The sequence below is a fragment of the Callorhinus ursinus genome, unplaced genomic scaffold, assembly GCF_003265705.2.
Source record: "Callorhinus ursinus isolate GAN/ISIS: 27379988/994484 unplaced genomic scaffold, GSC_fseal_2.0 scaffold42, whole genome shotgun sequence".
In the NCBI taxonomy this organism is placed as follows: Eukaryota; Metazoa; Chordata; class Mammalia; order Carnivora; family Otariidae; genus Callorhinus; species Callorhinus ursinus.
The window spans coordinates 1,000,695-1,021,127 of NW_027397104.1; the positions used below are offsets into that span (position 1 = coordinate 1,000,695).

The following is a 20,433-nucleotide window of genomic DNA, read 5'->3' on the forward strand; positions in this document are numbered from 1 at the left end:
ACTAGCACCTTGTGAGCTTGGTTAAGGTGAAAAGAACAAATATATAAAGAAGCAGGACTGATTAAAAAAAGACCTATGTCCATACACATAGGAAACATTCAAAGAATGTTCTTCAATTGTAAAATGAAAACACCTGTTTCATAAGGGATGTTGGGAGAATTAAAGAGTTAATCTATTTTGAGCACTTAAACTAGTACAAGTGGTAAGCACTCTATTATTTTGTAATTAGCTATTATAATGAAATTCTGTGTATAACTCTGGGGGAACAGGAAGCAAATGTGAAGTTCCAACAATGATAGAAAAATTTGAATTACCACATAAGTGTAAAAGCTACTTAGAGATTTACCATTGAAGAGGCACAGTGATTAGATGGCTTCACAGATGATTTTTCCAATCTATAAGAAACTCTCGTGTAATAATATACAAATGATTTCAGGCTTTTCTTAAGACCAGTTTTCTAATTGTTTTATGAAGCCCATGTAATTTTAATATCAAAAGTAAATAAAGATAGTAATCCGCAAAGAACAATAGAAAAAGTCTCTCAAATACAAAGGAAGATTTTCTAAATAGATGTTTAGAAATACAGTCTAGCAGCGTATCAAAAAGACCTGTGAATAAATAAGGTTTATTCCAAATAAGAGGATAGCTTAATATGAAAATATTCATATTACATCAACAAATAATAGGAGAAAATGATAATTTTATCAGAAGATGTTGCAGTTAAAATTTAGTAAAAACTCTTAAGAGAGAACAAAATGGAAATTACTTAAATATAATAAGTAAAATTAACGAGTATCCTAATTGGCCAGAAATGAATCAGCAACTAGAGATGTTTGCTCTGTCCACTTTTTATTTAATGTTATATTAGAAGTTCTACCAAATGGAATAAGATAATGTAGTTATAGGTATAAAACACTAAGGAATAATTGTATTTTTCTCCTCGCTGTATAATTGTAGAAGAAAACACAAGAAACTCTAGTTTAAAAGAATTTGATATGGTGCCCAAATGATTAAATATGTACACATCTGCAACTTACATTGATCACTTGATGAATAGATACAATATGGTATATCCATACAATGAAATAATTCACTAAAAAGTATAGCAAAGTATTAATTCATGCTATACTACATGGATTAATCTTGAAAACATGCTAAGTAAAGAAAGCCAGTCACAGAAGGCCACATTTATATGAAATGTCTAGAATTAGATAAATCCATAGAAATGGAAATGAATTGTTTCCAGTATTGTTAAGGAAGATAAGCCAGGACAGAAGGCAAGGAAAAGAGTTTAAGAATAAGAAAAGCACAAATAACACCATCAGTATTTGCAGATGAAATGATCATATGCATAGAAAAGCCCAAAGCATCTTAGATAAGCTATTAGAATTAAGAATTAAACAGATTGATCAATTACAAAAACACCTATCAACAATCAGTTGTATTTTTCTATACCAGAATTGAACATAATAAATAGTTTTTTTAAAGATATATTTACACTAAACAGCCCAGATTTTTTCAACTGATAAGCTGTGGTGATGAGGGTGAGGAGGGGAGATGCAAGTGGCAGTTGAAACTTAGAGATCTTCCAATTAATTGCAGTATGTAAACTATTTTTGGATTCTGATTGAAAATTTGATACTGATGTTGCAATTGGAATTTTGAACAGAGTATTATTTTTAAAGATCTTTTTCTTAAGGGAGATTGATAATGCTATTGTGGTTAAGTGTGTCTTCCAGAAACACGTGCTAAAATATTAAAGGATGGGTTCCTGGGATTTACTTCAACAAAATACAGGAAAGGGAGAAGTTGATGGAAATGGATTGGCGGCTATGGTTTAATGGTTTTGGAGGCTACGTGATGCATATGGGGGCTCATTATACTACTGTTGAGCATGTTTGAAATTCTCTTTAATATTCAAATAAAAAAGTATTGAAAAAATCAAAATAATATGGAGGAAGTTATGAAGCAATCTTAATAAAAGGAGTTCAAGATTTCTTTTTTTTTTTAAGATTTTATTTATTTATTTGACAGACCGCGAGAGAGGGAACAGGAACAGGTGGAATGGGAGAGAGAGAAGCAGACTCCCTGCTGAGCAGGGAGCTGGATGCGGGGCTTGATCCCAGGACCCCGGGATCATGACCTGAGCCAAAGGCAGATGCTTAATGACTGAGCCACTCAGGCGCCGAAGAAGTTCAAGATTTCTATGTAGAAGATTATAAAACTTTAAGGCAGTTTAAAGAAAACCTATCTAAATACTGAAGGTTGGACTTAAAAGCCTTTTTATAAAAACTGCCCGTTGTCAAAACTGACATTCGGAATATGTAGAAATAGCATAATCTCAAGTAAATTTCCAGGAAGTTTTTGGTGTAATTTGAAAAGCTGATTCTGTCACTTCTGTGGCATTTTATAAAGGACCTGGAATTATCTTAGAGTGGGGGAAAGCAGGCTCCTCCTGGCTGTTTCTGTAGTTTTATTGGAATGCAACTATGTTTGTTTATCGTCTATGGATGCCTTATGCAGAGATCAAGATGCCCACCAGCCTAAAATACTTTCTGGCTCTTTAAGAAATAGTTGGCTGACTGGCACTGTGGTCTAGTTGGTAAGACCAAGTAATTCTCAGAGTATGTCCTAGATCATCTGGCCCAGCAGCAGCTGCATCACCTATACATTTGTTAGAAATGCAGGTTCTCAGACTATACACTAGACTTACTGAATCAGAAACTCTGGGTGTGGGACCCAGCAGCTCGTTCTAACGCCGGTGATTCTAATGCCAGAATAATTAAATGGGCTAATGAAATAGAACATAAAGCCCAGAAATAAACCCACACATTTATGAATACTTTAATGATATATGGCTTCAAGTGAGTTGGAAGAAGACAGAATTTTTAATAAATGATGCTGGGACAATTGGGTATCCAAATGAAAACATGAAACTGGATCCTTTATCTCATACCGTTCACAAAAATCAGTTCCAGGTATATTAAAGATGTAAAGCTTAATGGCAAAACTGTAAGCTTTTAAGAAAGTAATGTAGCAATAGCTTCATGACCTTAGAATAGGGAAGGCTTCCTTAAGTAAGACTTGGGAAAAGCACTAACCATACAGAGAACTGTTGATAAATTAAACATAAAGAATTATGTTCATTGTCAGAAATAGACTTAAACATATGTTTGTTGCTTAATTTTTGGCAAAGGTGCTTTAAGGAATTCAAGGAGGGAAAGGAAGGTCTTTTAGTAATGGTATGGTGACAGTTGGATATCCGTGCACATAAATTGGAACCCTGACTCCTACTTGATACCATACACAAAATAAAGTTGGGTTCTAGATCTAAATGTGAAAGGAAAAGATAATGTCTTCATAAGGTTGGCAAAGATTTCTTAAACAGGATATGTAAATAGCCACTTATTGGAACACCAGCATAGTAGATTTCATTAAAATAAAAAATTTCTGCTCATCCAAAGACAGTATTTTAAAAGTGAAAAAACAAGCCACTCCCTGGAAGAAAGTATTAGCAGTATTATTTCAGGGAAAAGACTGAACGGGAACAGAAAAAGAAATTCAGTAAACATTTCCATGAAAATCAGATTATGAGTGCCTATGAACATCGTTTTTTTTTTAAGATTTTTTTTTTATTTATTAGAATGAGAGAGAGAGAGAGCACATGAGAGCGGAGAGGGTCAGAGGGAGAAGCAGACTCCCCGCCGAGCAGGGAGCCCAACGCGGGACTTGATCCCAAGACTCCAGGATCATGACCTGAGCCGAAGGCAGTCGCCCAACAGAGCCACCCAGGCGCCCCTATGAACATCATTTTTGAAGGTTCTTTATCACTAAAGCAAAAAGACAAGAAAAGTAAATAATTGTGTTGAATCTTAGCAGATAGAGTTGTACACGTACATAGGAAAGATTTTTTAAAAATCTAGAATCAAGTTGGGTTAGATTCAAGATACATAAATAAAACTAGCACTAACCAATTTGATATGGAAATGGAGAAAAATAACCTATTAACAATATAATAGAAACTACAGACTTACTAAAGAACTTTGAGCAATAAATTATGTAAGAGTAATATAAGATCTTGATGAAGAAAAGTAATTTCTTGAAGGACAGTACTATAGTATTGAACATGTGGCATAATATTCCAATGAAAAACCTTAATATAAAATTACGTGTTCTTTGTAAAATAACGTAACCTTTAATATAGTTAGATTAATAAAAATCAAGACACCAGTGGGTTTTGAAAGGGGATAAAATTTGAGTTTATTTACGTAAGAATAAGCATGTGAAAATGGCCAAACAAAATGAAAAGAAAGTATGGCAATAAGAAGAATTTGTCTTCCTAGATCCTAATTTCTAGTAAGTTAACTAAAGCAGCAGGGAGCCTGGGTGGCTCAGTCGTTAAGTGTCTGCCTTCGGCTCAGGTCATGATCTCAGGGTCCCGGGATCGAGCCCCACATCGGGCTTCCTGCTCAGCAGGATGCCTGCTTCTCCCTCTCCCCCCCCGACCCCCCGCCCACTTGTGTTCTCTCTCTGTGTCTCTCTCTGTCAAATAAATAAATAAAATCTTAAAAAAAACACGAATTTGGCACAAAGTATAAGTGGGAAGTTATTGAGTGGAAAAAGATGCTATTTCCGTTTAGAGGGGAAGAGGATGTCTTATTAAATGGAACAAGTATTGCAAGAAAAAAATTAGAACACTACTTCACACTATAAGCAAAAATAGATTTTAGTTCGAGTATAAATTAAATAAAAAATAAAAATATTAGAAAGTTTAGGAGCATATTTTTTTTCATTCATTAAGAGCCTTTTTTCATTCTTCAGGTGGGTAAGCACCCTTGTGATACAAGTACATCTACTCTGATTGGAGGTGCTGGGAAATGGGCCCTCTTGTTACTGTTAGGATTGTGGCTTACTCAGCCTTTTGGGAAAATGTAAAATTCACCCTTCTACCCAGAATCCCTCTTAAATAGTGAAACTACTACTAGTATGTAAGGATATATATTCAATGATAATTTTTACAGTTGTGTTTGGATTGGTGAAAGAGTGAAAACAACTTGAATATCCCATTAGTATATTAGCCATAGGACTGTGTTGAGTGTACTTGAAATATTTGGCTAGTATCAAAAAGAATGAATTGACTTTAACTCCCTTAAAGAGTTACCTACAATACTAATTGAAGAAAGTAATTTGCAAGGTAATATCATTTATGTTAAGGAAAAACAAAACATGACAACAGTTTGTGGGTTATCTGTATATATTCATATGCTCATGGAGAAAGATGTTGAAGGATTATATGTTTTTAACATTGTTTGCCTCAGGTAGGATAGGAATCAGACTGGCCAAGAGACAAGGAAATTATTTAACTTTCTTTATTCTACTTTACATTGTTTTACTGGTTGGATTTAAATTAAAAAAAAAAAATTTCCTGTTGGATGTGGCTAGGTATTAGAAGATACAGCTTTGATGTTTCCAAGTTTCTTCAGAAAAGTTTTCTATATAAAGCAGACTAGAAGAGTTAATACAGCAGTTTATTATTCTCCTGGACTTTTCAAGTCTTTTTGAGGGTCAGAGTTGAGCCTCAGTTCTGTGGGTTTCATATACTGTTCTTGAAACAGCTGTCCTATACAATGGCAAAGAATAGTCTGGTTGAAACTGTTGGAGAAGTACATTGTGAAACTGTGCAGATGAGAGGGGAGAATCGATAATGGCCCAGATTTTAATTTTTAATAGTTGATTTTTTATTCAAACAGCTGAAGTTCTAAGGTTCTGTTTTTCTTTCCTAATAGCTCCATCAGGGCACTGTCCCTGTTTCTTACACAGTAACAACAGTGGCACCACATGGGATCCCACTCTGCACAGGCCAGCACATCCCTGCTTGCAGTACACAACAGGTCCCAGGATGCTCTGTGGTTTTCAGTGGACAGCACCTCCCTGTCTGTAGTGTGCCTCCTCCAGTAAGTCTGCAGTCCCCTTAGAATGGCTAAGTGTGTTCTGTAAGCAAACAGAATTGAAGAGTGCTCTTTGTAAAATGCTTTTCATTTTCAAGTAAAAAAAGGTAATTTTATTGCAACAGCTATCTCAAAGCATACTTGCAACAGTTTAATAAAATTAGCTTTAAAACTTGGTATATTTTCAGATTAAATTATACATATTTGAATATCCTGAAGACAAAACATGTATCAACACTTTATAATTAAACCTTGATAAAGGCTGGGTTTAAGGTACTAACAGGATATTGAACTAGTTAGTAAGTTAGTCTCACAGGCTTTAGTGATCAACAATAATAGTCTCAGCCCTTGCTGGATTTTAACAGGCACTTTGAGTGCTTGGTCTTACTTACTTCTTACTGTAGGAAGCCTGTGGTGAAAATGATATCCCCATTTTCTAGATGATGAAATTGAAAATGACTTGCTTAATGTCACAGAGATAATTAGTATGAGAGAGCAGTGATTCACACCCACTTCTTTCTGCCTCTTAAGCTTACGCTTTATCCTTTAATCCACCAACCCCCAGTCCAACCTCCTTATTTCACAAATGAGGTCACTGAAATCCAGAGAATTTAAATAAGTTGTCTAAGATCTTCAAAGTAAAGCACTTTGCTAAAACTAAATATAATCCTAATACCTTATTTGAATGTGAGATTAAAAGGAACACACAAATACCAACACTAGTTTAATGTATTCACTTATCCCAACCTTGGTTTCTCAGTAATGGATTATGGAATCAGTGCGCTGAATTAGCAGACTAAAATATTGAGAGACAAAACATAAAAGGCACTTAGTGAGTTGGGCTCTTAATAAATACCAAATTCTATAAAATTTTTGTAAGATTGAAAAGGAGAGGTTCTTGGAAGGGAAAGCAGTAATATCCGCTTCTTCAGTCAAGTAGAAGGAGCTTCCTCTTCTGTGCAGCACTTTTCACCCCATTTCATAGGTGCCACAAAGCTAAAGAGGAAGTTAGGTGTTTTGACTGATTTGTCAGAACTATATAAAATACAAAATAATTACTAGTTACCAGTATTTTACTGATAGATGAAAAAATACACTACTATTTCATTGTTAATGTAGGTCATTAAGACACTTTGGTATGATTTTGAGTGGGATCTGGCAATGACATTTCAATCTCAGTGATAGATTTTTTTAAAAATTATTATTACTAGTTATATATTGAAACATTAAACAACAAATAACGATTTCTTTTACAGATGCTTCAAGCATGTTCAGTTCAGCACTTACCAGTACCATATGCTGCGTTCCCACCCCTTATTTCTAGTGACCCATTTCTTTTACATCCTCCTCACCTTTCTCCCCATCATCCTCCTCATTTGCCACCACCAGGCCAGTTTGTCCCTTTCCAAACACAGCAATCACGATCGGTAGGTATCTACTCTTATGTCTTTAATTTTCAGAGAATGTGTAGACCTAAGAGACAGATTAATTTAGTAGATGTAATTTGTTACCATTTAAAAACTATAGGCATTCTTCTGGTTCTTAAAAGAATTAGGGAATTCACAGACATACAAATTAATATAAACATCTTTACCTAAAATTATCTTGGTTGCTTAAATTTTTCTAGTTCTTTTGTATAATTTAAATTTGTTCCTTCATATCTGCGGTCCTTCAGGAAGTAAGTCTGAAGAAAAATTCAGTTCTATTTTTTCCTTTTATGTATTTCTGAAATCGTGGAAAATGAAAGTATTATAAAATTGTTTATACTTGCTATAATAATTACATTCATTTAGGCAAGTAAAGTAAATTTCTGAGCCTCAGTTGTTTTTTTTCTTTGTTTTCTGGGTTTTTTTGAAGTCCTGTTTTTCTGCTATATTCTGATGAAACGCTGAGATCATCTATTAACATAGTTAATTCTGTCTTGGGACTGGAATTTAGCTGAGAGGCATATTGGGGTTAGAGGAGGTATAAGCACTGAAGTAGAAGTGGAAGGGAGGGCACAGGAAGGAGGCCCAGATGTTTTTTGGACAGGCCAAGTTAAACAGCTGAACTATCATTCAGGAAGAACAGGAAAGAGAACATATGGAATGGTTAAGGGAGAAGATTTCTGTCCTGTGAAAGGAACTTGATCATGTATTCTAGCAGAACCTAACCATCCTTTGCCAAGGATTTATGCACCATGCTGGATTTCAGGTAGAGATGAACTTAACATGGATACTCTTCTGACAACTATAGAAGCCAATTAGGACAGACATTTTACTAATCCAAAAAGTTATAACTACTTCTACAAGAAAATCTTCTATTAGAATCAGGGCAGGATTGATGCCAGGATGTTCCTTAGCTTTCAATACCTGAGAATTCAAGGTTAAAAATAAAATTTTGCTATCACTTATGTTTGAGTTTGGAATCCTCAAAAAGGTCCAGTCACATAGCCAAATCAGAACTTAGGTTCACTTGTGTTGTCATAGTGTCAGCAGTTGGGATTTCTCTCAAGCATATATAAGCTCCCAAACTAAAGTGAAATTTTGTTTGAATAGTGAATAGTGTGTTGATACTGTCTAACTTCAGGAGGAAGTCAGACTAACTTTGGTGAAGAATACGTGTTCCTAAGAGAAACAGATACACAAAAATGTGTACATAAATGTTCATAGCAGCATTATTCCTAACAGCAAAAAGCAGAAAGAGTTCAAATGTCCATAACTGATGCAGTGAATCATTTTTCAACTATAAAAAGGAATGAAGTACTGATACACAAACTACAAGATGGATGAGCTTTGAAAACATTATGCTAAGTGATGGAAGCCAGATACAAATGACACATACTTATGAAATGTCCTAAATAGTCAAATTTGTAGAAATGGAAGGTAGATTGGCAATTGTCCAGGGCTTGGGCAGGACTGGAAAAATGGGGTAGTGGGCTGCTAATGGGCATGGGTTGGAGGTGGGGGGACGAAAGTGCTCTGGAATTAAATAGTGGTGATGTTCACACAGCTCCTGTGAATCTACTAAAATCTACTGAATTGTACCCCTTTGCAGGGTGATTTTTTTTATAGTATGTGAATTATATCTCAGAACTGTTGTCAAGAAGAAACATGCTACGTGCTTTGCTTTTGTACATTGTCTCAGTGTTCATAGCATGCTTTTGAAGTAGGCAATGAACGTTCATATTAAGTTATTTATATAAAAGTCACATGGCTGATTAGTGACAACAGCAAATCTGTCTAATGCCAAAGCCCATAAGCTTTCTATTATAGCATCATGCCTGCTCTGTCTTATCCCATTTAGCCCTGGTTCTGATTTATAAATATACACCTGCTCAATTTCATATACTAAAAATTAAGTGTCTGAAAATTTTGTGAGTAGGTCAGTGTTTCATGACTAAAAAGGAATTTTAACTTTCATATACTTTCCGTCTCCTTTTTAAGAGAAATTTCAAATAGTAAAATGTATCTTTGAATGGATAATGGAAATGTTTTAATGACCTGTTTCAGAGATTTTCTTACTGAAATCCAGTTAAAGATAGGAAGGTTTTACTATAGTCTGTATGTCCACATGTATAAATTTAGATTGGTGTAAACATCAAGAAATACATGACCTTAAAGGTGTTTTTGAGGGGGGTTAATTTTTATTATAAAACATAATCTGTACTGGTAGTATATTAATATATTAGTTTGCTTTTTTCCTCTCTCAGCCTCTGCAAAGGATAGAAAATGAAGTGGAACTCTTAGGAGAACATCTTCCAGTAGGAGGTTTTACTTACCCTCCATCAGCCCATCCCCCAACATTACCTCCATCAGCTCCTTTGCAGTTCTTAACCCATGATCCTTTGCATCAGGAGGTGTCCTTCGGAGTAGTAAGTTTTCATTCATGGTTATTAATCTATTACTTGCTCTGATAATTTACTTGTTTGGAGTTGTTTCTATATAACTCTACATATTTGGAATTTTAAATGTATTCTTGAAAGCATTTGGTTGGAAAATTTTATTTAAAAATACACCTAAGGGCACCTGGGTGGCTCAGTCGTTAAGTGTCTGCCTTCGGCTCAGGTCATGGTCCCAGAGTCTTGGGATCGAGCCCCACATCAGGCTCCCTGCTCAGCGGGAAGCCTGCTTCTCCCTCTCCCACTCCCCCTGCTTGTGTTCCCTCTCTCGCTGTGTCTCTCTCTGTCAAATAAATAAAATCTTTGAAATAAATAAATAAAAATACACCTAAGTGTATTTTCTTTTTTTAAAGATTTTATTTATTTCTAGAGAGAAAGAGAAAGCCGGGGGGTGGGGGGGACGAGCAGAGGGAGAGGGACAAGTAGACTCCACGCTAAGCTCGGAGCCTGATGTAGGACTTGATCCCACCACCCTGAAATCATGACCCCAGCCGAGATCAAGAGTCGGACGCCAAAGTGACTGAGCCACCCAGGTGCCCCAACCACCAAAAAATACACCTAAGTGTACGTTTTAAACCAGTTATTGTATTTATGCTAACATTTAATAAATACCAAATGTTACTTAAATAGTAAGGAATTTTTAGGTTTTTTAGGAGGAGAGACCATTCGACAGAATAAATAGTTACAAATGTAGAATGATCTTAAATGGTTTTAACATTTTTCTCCTACAGCCTTATCCTCCATTTATGCCTCGGAGGCTCACAGGACGTAGTAGATATCGATCCCAGCAGCCAATACCACCTCCCCCTTATCATCCCAGCTTACTACCATATGTATTGTAAGTTCTGTTTTTCTCATTTTAGTGAATTCTGAATTTTGATACCCTTGACATTCTCTTTCTTTTATGAGTATCTTCTATGTGATATATGATTTAGGGTGTGTTAGAGATTTGTTTTTATATAATGTTAAGGGGTGGGGCTGGGGAACTATGTAAGGGTGAAATAGAAGAGCCAAGAACAAGGGAGAGGTGGGAGAGGAAGAAATTTGTGAGCCAGAAAATAGGTTAAAAGGTTAAAAAATAAATCAAAAGGTAGAAAAGTTTACAATTTTTGCCTCTCTTACAGCTGTGATCACTAGCCACCTTTGAATATCCAGCTTTTTTTTTTTTTTTTTTAAGATTTTATTATTTGAGAGAGAGCGAGAAAGTGCACATGCACGCAGTGGGGAGGGGCAAAGAGCGAGGGAGAAGCAGACTCCCCGCCGAGCAGGGAGCCCGACGTGGGACTTGATCCCAGAACCCTGGGATCATGACCTGAGCCACCCAGGGGCCCCGAATATCCAGCTTTTGATGTTGCTGCTTTCCCAAGGAAAGAGGGACAGAGAAGTCATTTCTGTGCCTTAGGAATACTGTTAGGATTAAGTTTGTAACAAATGCCCAAGGGTTACACATGATAGTTTTGAATTTCTCTCCTGTAATGAGTTCAGAAGTAGGCAGTTCAGGGATTGTTAGCTCCATAATTAAGGAATGGTTCTACCATGTTCAAAATTTTATGGCTTTCTCTACATGATTGAAGATGGCTCCTCGGGTTCTAGCCATTATATCTATACTCCCAACTAGCAAAAATGAAAATGGATCTCTCTGCCTACCTGCCTCCTCTCAAGGATACTTTCATGGAAGTTGCATGTATTACTTCTGCCTACTTCCCACTGGCCAGAATTCAGTCTCAAATCTGTAATTACCTTCTAAGAAGACTAGGAAATGTTTTTATACAGAGGGCCATGTTCCTATACCACACTATTTTGATAATTTTAGCTGTATTATAAGTCTTAAAATCAGATGGTATCAGAACTTGGTTCTTAAGGTTTAAAGTCTTACATGATCCATATAAAGTTTAAAATCAGCAGATTGGTTTCTAGTAAAATATAGTTTGCTGGGATTTTAGTAGGGGTTGCATGAAATTTATAGATCAGTTTTGGAAGAGAATTGGTATCTTCTAGTCTGCTTAACAGTATATTTCTCTATTTGTTAATTTTTAAAAAAATTTTCCTGGTAATATTTTTAGTTTTTAATTATATAGGTCTTGCATGTGTTTTGTTAAATTGATCCCTAATGTTTCATGTTTTTTATGTTATTGTGAATTGTATTTTTTTTAATACCAGTTTTTATCGCTAGTAAAGTCCTTTTCTTTAAAGGGTTGCCACTGATTAACATTGACCATTCTCTATTCTTTCAGCATTAACCTTATTCTTCCCATCCTGTTCTTTGAAGTAATGTGCCAGTGTATCAATGCTAGTGTTGGTTGTTTTCACTGCAGATCAATGCTCCCAGTGCCACCTGCAGTGGGCCCAACTTTCAGCTTTGAATTGGACGTGGAAGATGGAGAAGTAGAAAATTATGAGGTTAGTCGGTGAACTGTGAGTTTGTTTGGGTAGTGTTATATGCGTAAGAAATATTGTTCTACTCATTCACTCATTCACCTAATTAAACATGCATTTGATAAATCCTTTGTATGTTTCACAATACGAATATATCAAAAGAGTGGTCAGCATCCTTAGGATATTTCTGCGTGTACCATACAGCTATGATAACAAGATAAGCTTGGTGCTGTATTAGAATTACATACAGTTCCTGTGAGAGAATGTAATGAGAAAATAGTGAATTGTGATTGGGTGTTCTGAAAAGATTGTGTTTGAGCTGGTTCCTAAAGGATGGAAAAGCTGCTTCATGCATGAGGTTGAGGTAAGGAAGGCTGGATATTCTTGAGGCATGATATACAGTTGGTGGCTTAAGTGGAAGAGAGAAAATAGAGATTTGATTGAAAATCTCAACTGGCTGTTGTTGAGTATGTGTGCCCTGCTAGAGACACAATTTTGACTATTTTGGGAAGAAAGAGCTGCTAAATGTTTTGGTTCTCAAGGCATCAGACTCTACAAAACTCTTAGTAGCATGAAGGAATAGATGGGAATGGTTAGACGTTAGTGGAAGGAAAACTTATTTAATAGGTTGAGCAAATTATAGAACCGTGCGATTCTGAACTATGGGAACTGCAAATATGAAAGAGTAGGTCTTGAGAGACTTTTTTCTTTTTTATTCTTAAAATTCTTAAATATGGTTTAATTTGAGAGACTTAATACTAGAATCAGCAGGAATTCATTGCTGAATGGTTTTTGGTAGTGTTGAGTGTGCATAGGGGGCTTGCAAAAGAAGATGCTCTGCAAAAAAGAATGCAATAGTTCATGAAGAAGGCAGAATGAAAGAAGACAGGAAGTTGAGTAGCTTATATTTTATATATTTATATAATTATATAATATATTATTTGAGGTTAGGAATGGGAGGTGCAGTTCAGGGGTTGGAAGGTAACTTTGTACTGTTGACCGTGAGTGACGATGTAATGTCTTTTTGTGACTTTTTTTTATACTGCTAGTTACCTTTCTCACCCCAGCCTTACTCAGTCTCTATTTATACAGTGTGAATAGAACCTAGGGACAGAGAAGAGACAAACTTACACACATAATCTTAAAGCACCTTTGGTTTTTTTTTTTAACACATGTGGAAGAGATCAGGCCAAATACTATATTCTATAGTTTTCAAAATGCTATTACGTCATTTTCCCTCTACCTATATAATCACACCACAGTGCCTTTTTGGATTCCAGTTCCAGATTTCTAGAGCGAGAAAGGGGCTGTAATAATTTCCTGGTTTTGTTTCTACACTGATGACTTTAATTTCATGCAAAGGAGTTGGTTATTCTTTAGGTATTCTGTACTAAAATTAAGTCATAAGTAATGTTGCTGGAGAGGACAGTTCTTCTTAAATAGGTTATTTACCCATCAGTGGAAAAAACAGCAATACCATCCCAACATAAGAAAAATATTTTGGGACGCCTGGGTGGCTCAGTCGGTTAAGTGGCTACCTTTGGCTCAGGTCTGGGATGGAGTCCCACATCGGGCTCCTTGCTCTGTGGTGGGCCTGCTTCTCTCTCTGCCTGCCATTACCCCTGTGTACTCTTTCTCTCTCACACAAATAATAAAATCTTTTAAAAAAGGAAAGAAAGAAAAGTATTTTTTATTTGGCATTGGAATACCTTTCTAAACTGTACTTTGGGTTAAATATGTTTGATCTTTTGCAGCTGTACTTTAATCCAGTCAAGACTCTTGCTTTTCTGGTTTTGAATCTATCCTCTGCATTCTTTTTATCCTCTGCATTCTTTCCCAAGTGTCTTTATTACCCTTGTCCTTCTGCCTAAGAACTTTCCCCCTCTACATTTGGAAATATAACCGTCTTTTAAGACCTAGCTAAAAATACTACCTCCGTGAAAGGCGTTTCTGGTCCATTCCCAGATCTCGACGATTCCCTCCCTCCTTTTTGTGTAGTTCTTATATAACTATGCGTATTAATCATGTCCTGACTTTAGTTTGTCTTGTTGCTAGATCATATAAATTCATTGAAGCCTTGATTATCATTATAGCCTCCATCCAGTAAGGACTTAATGAACATACTTTATTGAATATAATTGTTATAACTTGTTTTAATGACCACAGTGTCCTATAGTATATATAATAGAGGTATAAAAGATTTACATCAGCTACATCCTAAATTTTATCTGCTAATTGTAATTGGCATCAATTAAATTTAACAAATTACTATTTACCATTTTAGAGGGACTTTAGGAGTGTGCATGGTAAAGGGGGAGCAATTTATTTAGATGACCCAATTCTCCAAGTAAGCTGTACCAAAAACAACATTGTGGGGGTCATCATATTAAGACACAACTATCATATCATTAATTATTGAGGTTTGGGGAAATTGATTCTGTTTCTCTCATTGTCCATCATCATTTCATTATTAGCCATTCTCTTAACCCTGCGGCTGCCTAAAAAATATAGGGGAAAGCAGCATATGAAGGGCTGTCAGATTATAGGATAAAGCAAATGAGTATTTAGAGCCATTGAAAACTGGGAGAAAGGAGGTACTGGCATAAAATCAATAAGCGTAATAATAGCATAATGGAAGCATAACTGTCTTAAAATCCATGATTTCTTAGTGATAACTTCAAAAAATTAGTAACTCATTGGTCTTTTCCTGCATTTTCTATTTAAATTATGCTACTGAGTACAGTTTGATATGGGACAGTGGCTCAGTATAGTAATATTTCATCTAATAAATTAAGGTGATAGAATATTACCATTTTGCCATCTTTAATGGACTAATGGACCTAAGCAGTATTCCATTAGTGGCTGCTAATGTAATAGGTAGGCATGATGAGCCTTATGGAAATAATCAAAGCTACCAATTTATAGGAAGTATAAGGGACAAGAAAACAGAAGTCTCAGGGTAGGTAGGTTCGGTCAGCAAAATTCAGACTGTGGGAATTTATACAAGCAAGCCATTGACCTGTTTTGTTCACCAGATATGAGTAAAAAAAAGATATTAGAGACATACCAAGCATTGGTAAGATACGGATTTATTTGGATCCTGATTTGAACAAACTATTTTTTTTAATATTTTTATTTATTTGTCAGAGAGAGAGAGAGAGGCAGGCAGAGGGAGAAGCAGGCTCCCTACTGAGCAAGGAGCCCCATGCGGGACTCAATCCCAGGACCCCCAGATCATGACCTGAGCCAAAGGCAGATGCTTAACCGACAGAGCCACCCAGCCGTCCCTCCAACCTAGACTTTTATTAATGATAAAGTCCAGCCTAGTCTTCTCAGTCCAGACCCAAATAATTAACTCCTTTGAGGGATGCCTGGGTGGCTCAGTTGGTTAAGCATCTGCCTTTGGCTCAGGTCATAATCCCAGGGTCCTGGGATCAAGTCCTGCATGGGGCTCCTTGCTCAGTGGGGAGCCTGCTTCTCCCTCTCCCTCTGTACTTCCCCTACTTGTGCGCTCTCTTATTTTTCTCTCTCTCTCTGACAAAAAAATAAATCTTAAAAAAAAGTTTTTGAAAATAATTGAAACAATCAGAGGCATTTGACATTTAAGGAATGGTTACTTTTTTTTAGGTGAGATGTTGTTATTGTGGTTATATTCTTTTAAAATCTTTTATTTTTTAGAAGGGTGGTTCTCAACTTGGGGACAGTTTTATTTCCCAGAGGCTGTGTAGCAACATCTAGAGACAGTGTTGGCTGGGGGTAGGGTATTAGTGGCATCCAGCAGCTAGAGGCCAGGGATGCTGCTAAACATCCTACAATGTACAAGTACAGCCCTCCCACAGTAAAATTTTGTCCAGCCCCAAATGTCAGACATGCTGAGGTGGACAGATTGTTTTAAAGATACACAGAACTATTTTACCAATTAAATATAATGTTTTAGCTTTGTTTCAAAATAATCTGGGGTTTTAGGAGTGGACAGTACTTCATGAAATTAGTCATGAATTGTTGAGCTGGGTTATAGGCATGTGGAAATTCATTATACTGTTTTTCTAGTATTGTATATATTTAAAATTTTCCATAATAAAGGTAGGTTGAGTTTTTCTTTTGTTTGCTTTTAGGGGTTTTTTTGATTATTGAAATCGAGAATTTAAAGAGAGGGACACCTGGGTGGCTCAGTCGGTTGAGCATCTGCCTTCGGCTCAGGTCATGATCCCAGAGTCCTGGGATCGAGTCATGCATCGAGCTCCTTGCTCAGCGAGGGGCCTGTTTCTCCCCCTGCCTGTGCACGCTCTCTCTTTCTCGCAAATGAATAAAATCCTTAAAAAAAAAAAATTTAGGGGCACCTGGGTGGCTCAGTTGTTAAGTGTCTGCCTTCGGCTCAGGTCATGGTCCCAGGGTCCTGGGATCGAGCCCCACATCAGACTCCCTGCTCAGCAGGAAGCCTGTTTCTCCCTCTCACACTCCTGCTTGTGTTCTCTCTCTCTCTCTCTCTCTCTCTCTCTCTCTCTCTGTCAAATAAATAAAATATTTAAAAAACAATTTAGAGATGAAAACTCTCTCCTTTTTCCCTCTCTAGGCCCTGTTAAACCTGGCAGAGCGACTGGGAGAGGCTAAGCCTCGAGGACTGACTAAAGCAGATATCGAACAGCTTCCTTCTTACCGGTTCAATCCTAACAACCACCAGTCAGAACAGACTTTGTAAGTACATCTTTCCTACATCACTCTGAAATTTCCTTTTCTACCTTTATAAAATAAAAGCTTGAGAGTCAAGGGTAACTTGATAAAGATAAGTAGTCTCTATTGTATACTGCAGGCCTGTGCTGTTTGGTAAGATAGCCACTAGTCATCTGGGGCTGTTTAAATTAAATAAAAAGTTAAGTTTCTTTATTACACTCACAAATGATGCTGTGTTAGAAGATGTAGACTATTTCTGTCTCAGAAAGTTCTGTTCGACAGTCCTGTTCTGGACTTTTAGGTTGCCCAGAAATTTTATGGTTTCATTTCAAACTTTAGAATATTTTATGTAAGATTGAAGAGTCTCGTACATGTACAGGTTGAGGTTTTTACCTAAATATTCTGCTTATTATAGTATCTACAGTAACAACTTTACCGAGACCTAATTCACATGTAAAGTGTATAATTCAGTGGTTTTTAGTATATTCAGAGAGTTTTGCAACCATCTTCAAATTCAAATGTACACCATTTCTTCACCTCAAAAAGAAATACCTGCCCACTAGCAACTGCTTCCTGTTTTTCCCCAACCCTATCTATTCCAGTATAGCCTCCCACTAATTTACTTTTTTATCTCTGTAGATTTGCCTGTCCTATACATTTCACATTAATGAGATCATACAATATATGCTCTTTTATGTATGGCTTCTTTAACTTAGCGTAATGTGTTCAAGGTCCGTCATGTTGCTTCTATCAGTACTTCTTCCTTTTTATGGCCAAATAATATTCCGTTGTATGGATACACCAAATATTGCTTATCCTTTCCTCAGTTGATGGACATTTAGGTTGTTTCCATGTTTTGACTAGTAGTAATAATGTCATGAACATTTGTGTACAGAATTTTTCTGTGGATATATGTTTTCATTTCTCTTGGGTGTCTAATCATATGGTAGCTTTGTTTAACCTTTTTTTTTTTTTAAGTTTTTATTTATTCATTTATTTAAATAGTCTCTACATCCAGCATGGGTGCTCGAACTTACAACCCTAGGTCAAGAGTTACATGTTCTTCTGACTGAGCCAGCCAGGCGCCCCAACTTTGTTTAACCTTTTGAGAACTTCCACGTTTTTCCAAAGTGGATATACCATTTTACATTCCCACCAGCAATATGTAAAGTTTCTCCACATCCTCTCCAGTGCTTATTATTATTTCTTTTGATTCTAGCTGTCCTAGTGGGAGTGAGGTATTATTAAGGTTTTATCTCCATTTCCCAGATGGCTAATGATGTTGAGCTATTTTACTGTACTTATTGGCCATCTATGTATCTTCTTTGGAGAAATGTCTGTTAACATCCTTTGTCAATTTTTAAATTGGGTTGTCTTTTTATTATTGAGTTATAGAGGTTATTTATATGTTACACATACAAGTTGTTCCCTTATGAGATATGATTTTCAAAAACACCCCCCATTTTGTAAGTTGTCTTTGCACTTTCTTGCTGGTGTCTTTTGAAGCACAATTTTTTTTTATGTTCAATTTATCTACTTTTTTTGTTTCTTGTGCTTTGGTGTCATTTCTGCTAAACCATTGCTTATTCCAAGGTCATGAAGATTTACCCCTATGTTTTCTTCTAGGAGTTTAATAGTTTTTAACTCTTAATTTAGGCCATTGTTCCACTTTTCTGTTAATTTTCATGTATCATGTGAGGTAGGGGTCCAACTTCATTCTTTTGTATATAGGGGTCTGATTGTTTCAACACTATTTTGTCGAATATTAATAGTGTCTTCAGTATTAGGACAGCTTGGATGTTTAACCAGTGTTCTTTTTTTTTTTTAAAGATTTTATTTATTAGACAGGGAACACAAGCAGGCGGAGTGGGAGAGGGAGAAGCAGGCTTCCCGCCGAGCAGGCAGCCCGATGTGGGGTTCGATCCCAGGACCCCGGGATCATGACCTGAGCCGAAGGCAGATGCTTAACGACTGAGCCCAGGCGACCCTAACCAGTGTTCTTGATGATCTCTCAGTAAAGCAAAGCACTCGAAATGTCTTAATATTATGATTTTTTTCAGGATATTGATAGATTATTTTGTCTTAAACTTTAAATGACAGTTTGAAAAGTGAGATGGTAAATGGTTTTATCTAGGCTTCATTAGTCATAAAGCAGACAACCACTTGGATTTATGGTTAAATGATCTTTTTTGCTTTTTTTTAGGTGTGTAGTATGCATGTGTGATTTTGAGTCAAGGCAGCTACTTAGAGTTTTACCCTGTAACCACGAGTTCCATGCCAAGTGTGTTGACAAATGGCTTAAGGTAAAGTGATGGCATCTGTGAAGAGAGTAACACTGAATTTTCTTTGGTATTGACCATAGTTTTATGTAAAATAAGTCCAATGTTTGGTGGAGGATGGATAAGGAGACAAAATATTCAGTGATTTCTGCAAATGAAGAGAAAAGGCCAGTAAAAATTAACTAGAGTCATCAATGTGGGAGTGATTGTGCAAAACTTGAAAATGGGTTATCTGTCCTTAATCATCAGTATATCCTTTCCAGTGGTGTATAGGGATGAGGCCTGAACTTGCTGGGCCAGTTTCCTGTGAGAGTTTAGAAGGGGACCCCACTGGACCTCCTTTGTCAGAGATTTACATGGGAAATGAACCACTAGTGCTTTTATTTAATTCTGATCATTTTCTCTTTTGTAGATATGAAAAACCCAAAGGACACAAATTCTGTATTTTATAATAGTAGAATAAAAATATGCGGTAAAATAATTTAAAAATAGTCAACTTTATTATTTTTTAAGAGTATTCTGATTAGGAAATAGTACCTTTGGTTAGAAGGCCACAGTTTGGTGAGGAAGAAAGATGAGTTAAAATAGAATCAGTCCTCTGTGTGAGCACAGAGTAAGGGTGCCCAGTTTAGCTCAAGCCAAATCCTGAGGGCAGAGAGGCTTAACTTTTTAGAGGAAAGTATTATATATGCACAACCCTGCGGTGTAGGAATAGACACGGATCAGAAAACAGCAGATTGCATATGGCTGATTAGCAAGAGTGGCAGGAGAAGAGATGTTCAAAGATTCGGCCAGTGACCGGCTTACTGTGAAGTCACAATGCGTGTGAAGGAGTGTGGACTCGATCCTGGAAATGATGTGGAAGGCTATGACTGAGATTGTGTTTTATCAAGATGACTGACCACCGTTTGGAGAATGGAAAAGGGGAGAGATTTCTGAGATGGAATGGTGATGTTCTGGGCTAGACAGAGAATGAATACTACTGGCAACCGGATGAAAAGAAGAGGACTGATTTGAGAGCTCTTATAATGTACAGATGGGAGTATTTGATGAATAACGTGCTTTAGAAAGTAAGAGAGCAGGTGATATTTAGTTTTGTGGCTTTGGCAACTCAGAAAATGGTGGTGCCATTTGTTGAGAGGTCATTTTAAGCTAGTTATTAAATCTGCCTGAAGTGATAGGTAATCTTGTCTATATGTTGAAACAGACCTATAAAAAAAAATCATTCATCGGCTGCTAATAAGTCTTTGAGTTTGTGGTGTATTTTTTAAAAAGAGAG

At 36.4% G+C, this 20,433-nt stretch overlaps 1 protein-coding gene across 13 annotated transcripts in view; it reads left to right on the forward strand.

Moving 5' to 3' along the window:
- Window positions 1-20,433, forward strand: part of RNF38 (ring finger protein 38) — a 131,213-nt gene that overhangs the window by 107,193 nt on the left and 3,587 nt on the right. For all 13 annotated transcript variants that reach the window (XM_025852821.2, XM_025852822.2, XM_025852823.2 and 10 more), the window contains 7 exons: window positions 5,787-5,954; window positions 7,205-7,375; window positions 9,640-9,801; window positions 10,560-10,666; window positions 12,144-12,228; window positions 16,778-16,899; window positions 19,079-19,178. In XM_025852821.2, the coding sequence (XP_025708606.1) occupies window positions 5,787-5,954; window positions 7,205-7,375; window positions 9,640-9,801; window positions 10,560-10,666; window positions 12,144-12,228; window positions 16,778-16,899; window positions 19,079-19,178 (915 nt within the window). The remainder of the gene's footprint in view (window positions 1-5,786; window positions 5,955-7,204; window positions 7,376-9,639; window positions 9,802-10,559; window positions 10,667-12,143; window positions 12,229-16,777; window positions 16,900-19,078; window positions 19,179-20,433) is intronic.